Raw genomic sequence first — 7,050 nt, forward strand, 5'->3', positions numbered from 1 at the left:
TGACGGCCGACTAGTGTATATTTTTCAAAGTTTTTGATCTTTTATTACTTAGTTTTCTTCACAAAATACTTCAGAAGATTTTCAAATGTTTTAAAAGTGCTTAAGCGAGGTATGGAAGGTAAAGATTTCTTTTATTTCAAAAATATTTTCCTATTTGTTTTTAGGGCTATCAAATCACGATCGGTGATTTGATAGCCTCTCGATTAACACTTACTTCGATAACTTTATGATTTCTGTACATATATAATAAACAAATTAATTCATGGTTGGCTCGTTTGTACGATTTTTATTACTCACCCGTTGTGAAGAATCGTTAAACTCACACGTTCGTTTACGCCATCCTTCACTTCACAACTCGTGAATAAACATCGCACGCAATCACCAACCATGAAGTAATCTATATTTATCCTGGAGTGCTGATAGTATGCGCTCACTCGTGTGAGATACCATCAGCACGAGAAGATAAAATTTGTATCCGCATGTGGCCATGTAATGTTCTGTTTATTATATAGATATTGATGAAATGTCCAGATTTTAAAAAATTCATTTTCGAAATGGTGAAAAAGTGGTCACCAACCACCAAAACACGCATGTTGTGTAACATGAAACAAGATATGAAAGTTGTGAAAAACAAATCGTGTTAATGTCAAATTGTGCGATAAAAATGTTAATGTCGTAGAGAAGAATTATATTACAGCACAAAAGTATCTTACAATGAAGGGCAAGCTCGCGTTTTCTTGGCTAATCGTGTTAGTTACTATGATGGCACCTATATCCTCAATTGTGCAAGATAAAAATGGTATGTTCACCGCGAGCGGTGAAGACATGATTTTTCCTAAGAAGGAAAATCCTGGTATTTCATCACTATCTATCTATATAATATACATTTGACATGACCTATTTCAGTGCATGTTGGCCACAGCAATGGAGATCTCGGTAATAGCTGATTTTCGTTCAAAGGATCTCTCAACTTTTCCTTGAGAGTTTTGCGTTTGGGAAAAATTCAAAACACTTACCTTGATATTTTCAAAATTGAACATACCATACCGATAACTTTCAAATATTTCAGTGATTGTGTGCCAGAAACTAATTAATATTTACCTGTTGTCAATGTTGTTGGCAGTACTAGTGCAGTTCCGTTGCTAGCACAGTAACGATAGTAGCAATAGCTAGACGTAGGCAAAGGAGTCAGCTTATAAACGTAAAATCCACCGCAGTTGCGAACACTGATGTAAACGAAGTATTCACAGCATCCGTAGTATCTATTAAAACACACCCTACGCACGACAGCGCCATCCTTCACAGACGGGTGTCCTCCACTAAGCCAGCCTGGATAAACGGCACCACAGTGATACATCTCAACACAAGTATCAGCCATCTGATTTCCACCCTCTCTGTCAAACCGGTACCAGCCAGATAGGGTGCCTTCGTTGATGCAACGAAAAAGTTGAAAATGGTTGTGTGGATACGTTGTTGCTCGGTTGCCTTCCGTGAGGGATTTGTAGTTTGAACATTCTAAAAAGATTTCAGTCGATATAATAATTTCATTGATAGAAAAAGGCATCACTTCCAGGCTCCGAGTAACAACACTCGCAAAAATTAGAGGAAATGAATGATGTGCAAAAGGAGATGAATGAGACAAAAGAATCCAAGACGTGACTGAGCGAGAGTTGTAATGATATGTCGGCAAAAGAGCGATGTTCTAAACAAAATGGGTTCCATTTTAAAGTGCAATTTAACGTGGGCGTTTTTCCCGGTCTTCTTTTCTCATGAAATGCACAGCTAACGCATAAGGATATAGAATCCTGGTGCTTTTTAGTAATCCAGTTTCAATTACCCATCCCCCTTCAGTTCCCCCACTCATTAATTAAAACACTGCCCCGTTCAAATCTTGTCATTCTAATTAATTTCTTACCTAGTCACCACAGTTGCTCTGCCAAACTACTAGTCAGTACATTAACAGTAGTAATAAGTTAGGTTAGGTTAGGTAGGCGGCGGGACGACGGACCCGAAGGTTTTATCAGATGTGTATCATTTAAGTAATAGAAAACTTTCCGTGTTTGCATAGCCTGATCTAAACACCAGGGGCCGGGTTGTTCAAAAGCCGATTAACGCTAATTTCAGATTAAAATTTAACCAAGGAGCTTATTTCTCTAATTCAAAAAATTTGTTCAGCGCTGAAATTCGGCAAAATTATACATTAAAAGAAGTCAATCTTGAAAAACAAAAATAGGAAAAGAAATTTTCACTCAAAAGTTGAAAAATGAAACCAAAGTATACGTTAATCCTGGGTTAAGTTAATCGGCTTTCGAACAACTGGGCCCAGGGGGTTAGGAGAATTCGAGACAGTTATGCAAACCCAACACGAAGTCGATGCATAACTTTCGAGAATTCTACCAACCGCCCGAGTGTTAAGTTAAAATCAGGCAATGCAAAAAGGTAAAAAAAAAAGGTCTTTCTATTGCTTTCATAGAATAACTTCTTTTTCAAACAATATTTTTAGTATTGAGTGAGTTTATCTCCTGTTCAAAATAAATATTTTCAAAACATTATATTGACAATAGGATTTTCCACTAGCCAATGAAATTTCGCGTTACCAAAGTAAAAATTCAACTTTGGACAAGCTCCAGAGTGAGCGTCGTGGCATGCGAAGGAATTAAGCTTTGAATCTCAAATCTCCATCTCCAAGGAAAAACACAAAACTCCGGTGAAAATTGTAAGAACTGCTTTCGAAATTTGTGATTTTACGATGAAAGAACTTGGGGGGTTATTTAACTTGAAAGTTGCGTATTTTGCGGACTTAGCTTTTGAGATCCCTCGACGAGTTCTCCCAGCTCGAGATCATCAACAGTTGCAAATCGCTGTTTTTCCTCTGTTTTGTTTTTTTTTTTTTCATTTCTGCTTCTTCTCCTGGGCTCTGGAGGAAAAAGATATCCTACCCAACCTTGAAGGGAACCGTCACTCTTACTGCAGAATACGTTTTAACTGAAGGAAATTATGTTTACAAACAAATTTCTTCCAAATTTGCTTTTAAAAAAGTGTTTATATCAAGAAAAGTAAATTTTAAAATCGCTTATTTTCACTTTCAAATTTCGTGGGCGCCGTCATCTTGAATAATTGTGACGCGTTACGGTTGCTCTTTTGCTCTGACACAAAGAGCTTTTGTCTAATAACAATAGGGCAACCTTAAGACGTCACAATTATTCAAGTTGGCGGCGCCCGCGAAATTTGAAAACAAAAATAGGCGATTCTAAAACTTATTTGTTTCGGAGACAAACACATTCATTGAAAATACGTTAACGTTAGACTGACGTGACTGGACGGTTATTTTGTGTGATTTAATGTTATTTTTTTGTTGGAGTGAAGTATTAGCTTATTAATTTAAGATCAGTTTACGGAAGCTTGAAATGTTTTATGATTGTGCCGGGAAAAGCAGATAACGAGACGTGACAATCATCTTAACGTACTCTCATGCAAACGCACCTGTTGACCAGCGAGAGCATGCGTTCTGTCTGAGTTATATTATAAAATGTTACAGTTATAGATCTGTGCAGTCAAAGAAGTATCTAGTATAACCCAAGGTTAATAACAGGCCAATAGCCCTTTTCACGGTTAGTTTTTCTCATTTGCATTACGATGTAATCTAACGTGGATGCGAGGCAATTTCGGGTTAAAACTACAAAATACCCCGAAATTGCCTCACATACATGCTATATTATATTGTAATGTAAATGAGAAAAACTAAGCGTGAAAAGGGCTATTTCGATTTAAATGAATTTGAACTAGACTGGGGAGCCTGGGGAAAGCGAAGGATTAAAACATCAATTGATTTCTTATTAATGTATGATTATTGCTGTATCAAAAATCTTAAACTTTTAACCGAGACCCGCATTTCAAAGGATGGACATAACTGTTTTTTGGCAAAAAGTATTTGAATCTTGTCAAGCAAAAGAAGAGGCTCTGGCACCAAAGGTAGCAAAGGAAAAGTCGGAACTTTAAAAAACTTAAAATGCGTTCTGACCTGGTGCTTGTGGAAGTCCGTTGCCGCAGTAACGTGAGTTACACCTGGGTGGATCAAGGCGGTAAACATAAAACGCTCCACAGTTGCGGACACTGATGTCCTTTGAAAAGTAGCAGCAGTCAGTCCCATTCAAGTGCTGCGAAAAACATACTTTGCGCTGCACAATCCCCTCAGCCACTGTAGGATGCGTGCCATTGAGCCAGCCTGGTGAGTCTGTACTGCAGTGATGTATCTTTGGACAAGAATCTGCCATTTGAGTCCCAGCCTCTCCGCTGAATCGATACCAACCAGACAACGTTGAATCGCAGAGGTTACCAATGCTGCTGTTAACATAGGTCATTGCTCGGTTGGACTCGTTCAGAAATTTGTAGTTGGAACAATCTAAAACAGGTATTAAAACAGATAGCATTTTGAGGATTATTGTCCTGAATGGGACAGGGAAAGGGAACTTGTTATCAAGTTAAACAAAAGCTTTTATGAAGTCGCCAAACGCATTTCGCCGAGCAAAGGTTATCCCAGTTATCAATAATGAATGAAACCCCAACCCTTAACGATAGCTAACCATATTTCGAACAAAATACCAGTTGATACTTAGACAGTTAATAACAGACTTCGTTGGTTGAAATTTACACAGGAAGTAAAACCTTTCTCATTGAGCAAGAAAACGGGTTACAAGGACAACGAAAGAAATGTTAACAGTTTTTCATACTTCTTATGTCGCATCGCAGTGAAGTTTCTCAAAACTGGAAGATCGGATATTCAATGGGCTATGAATTTAACAGCGCTCCCGATCCTACAGTTTCTTCATGGTAGATGCTAATTACTAAGTGACCTATATTTTCAAATTATGCGCGCAAGACTAATTTAACGGATGTGTTCATTTTCTAAAGAGCACTTAAGTTTGTATTGTTATTGTAATTGAGGTCGTCTTATGCAAGTTCTATTTTCAAATACGTAGTAAACATCAAAGTTTGATGGGTGTAGGTTTTCGTGGAGGGTCGAGAGTAAAATGACGAGGGTCGAGGGTATATAGTCCAGGGTCCAGGGTATAATGTCGAGGGTCGAGGGTCAAAAGTAAAATGTCAAGGGTCGAAAATGTGTTGGCGCCCGCGCTCGAGGACCTTAATAGGTCCTCGAGCATGGGCGTCAACGTCAAATTTAAGAGTTTTAAATACAGGTCCCCGAGCACAGGCGTTACCATCAAAGAAACTCGAGATGAAGCTATCCAGTCGTCGGAGAATGCGAAGGCTAAATGTAACGAGGAAATGAAAGTATTGTTTGATGCCGCCACAACTCTAAGGAAAGCCATTCATAAATCCAAGCGGTGGAAATCTTCTAGGACACTTGAAGATGTCGATGATGATGTAGTACCAGAGGAGCTCTGGCGGTTCAGCATGTGTCTCATCCAAGGTCCCAAAACTGAGAGGTTGCGTAATGAGAAGACAGAAGACGTGAAGAAGCGTGCTGTGAGTTTGTGCCAAACAGCAATATCGTTGTGTCTTACAGAGAGGCAGATTACTAAAAAAAAGTCTGAAACGCTACGCCTGTCGAGGGAGATACCGCAACAGTTAGCTGTTGGACTGGCTGTTCATCAGCTTACCCACAAAGCAAAGAGCTAGTTAACATGCTTCACGGATTTGGCATGTCAGTCGAATACAATAGAGTGTTGAGAGTGGAAGCTCAGATAGAGGCTACAATTCTTGAACGAATGGAAGAAAATGGAGGTGTGTACCTTGCACCTGACATTGTCAAGGGACGACACGTATTTTTGCGATTACTTATGTTGATTTTGCAGAGGACACATATGATGGGCAGCGTACTCTCCATGGGGCTGCTATGGCAATTTACCAGGGAAAGGACCCACAAGATGATAAGCAGAAATTGAGGTAAGTAATCATGACGTTTCTTCAGCCACAGTTGTCTTGACGCCAATGTGAAGCATGCAATACGCGGTTAGAGGCAAATTATCAACTGTAAAGCTACAATAGCATGTAAAATACAAGACTGCTACTACAACTATTACACTTGTAGTTGATATTGCGCCCGTCTGAATAGGATAATTGTTAATTTTGCTTATTTAAAGGATTGTTAACACCAAAGATCAGAGTCGTTCCGTAAAGGACGTTCCAGAAACAATCACAACCCTATTGCAATGCCCCAGTCCATGCCCAAATCCTTCAAGTCAAATATTCGGACTGTTCAATGCCAATGAGCTTCCGATTACTGTCAGTTTACAAGACCTCTCACGGTTCTTGGGTCGTAATTTTGCCCGTCAGAGAGAACTTAGCGATGAAGTATCAGCAGAAGAGAGTCAAGAGAGAAATGAACATTTTCAAGCAAAAACGCTAGACTGTTGTCAAAGAATGGGAATTCCCGTGTGCTCAGCATACAACTCTCTCATTAGCAACCCCATGGGAGTAACGAAAGTCGGAACACCGCCACTGTTAGCTGCGCCAGTTCATGAATGGCCGACCCTACTGACAATCTTAATGCAAGCGCAAACTGTTACAGCTAGCGTTGTTGGGCCAGGTAGAAGAACGGTCAGCTCTTTAGATATAGGCTTGTATCAGCCAGCGAAAAAGCTTCAGATGGCAAGAAATGACCTACAAAATCTTATAATCAGAACCAGGGGAACTGCACATTGTTATGACACAATTGCGCACCATTGGGGCATTCATCGAGGACGGCGGTCTTGACATGTGCTGGATTGAAGCTGAAATTTATGGCCCAGCGACAGTGAAACAGATAGTTGATGGGAATCATGTCAAGAGAGGTGAAGTAGCACATATTGTTACGCTGGAAGCGTTATTTGCGCTATACCAGAAGACATTCCTACAGAGTTCTCAAGAGGATTTAAAAGTCATTGCAGATCTCTCAAACGAAGTTGCTGATGCGTGCACCCAAGCAACAACTGTTGATGTGAAGGACGTAAACGCAAAGTTAGTGGAAGCTGTTGAGCAAAGTTGCCTGTTAGAGAACATGGCCGAGTTTGATGCAACGCAAGAAAAAAACCCGTTGTTTAATGTGAG

At 39.7% G+C, this 7,050-nt stretch overlaps 1 protein-coding gene across 1 annotated transcript in view; it reads right to left on the reverse strand.

Moving 5' to 3' along the window:
* Positions 1–1,090: 1,090 nt before the first annotated feature.
* Positions 1,091–7,050, reverse strand: part of LOC138036832 (uncharacterized) — a 101,640-nt gene continuing 95,680 nt past the window's right edge. Inside the window, exons 17-18 of the mRNA XM_068882903.1 lie at positions 4,022–4,402; positions 1,091–1,515 (exon numbers count right to left, since the gene is read on the reverse strand). Of these exons, the coding sequence (XP_068739004.1) occupies positions 1,091–1,515; positions 4,022–4,402 (806 nt within the window). The remainder of the gene's footprint in view (positions 1,516–4,021; positions 4,403–7,050) is intronic.

This window comes from Montipora capricornis, unplaced genomic scaffold, assembly GCF_036669925.1.
Source record: "Montipora capricornis isolate CH-2021 unplaced genomic scaffold, ASM3666992v2 scaffold_505, whole genome shotgun sequence".
NCBI lineage: Eukaryota > Metazoa > Cnidaria > Anthozoa > Scleractinia > Acroporidae > Montipora > Montipora capricornis.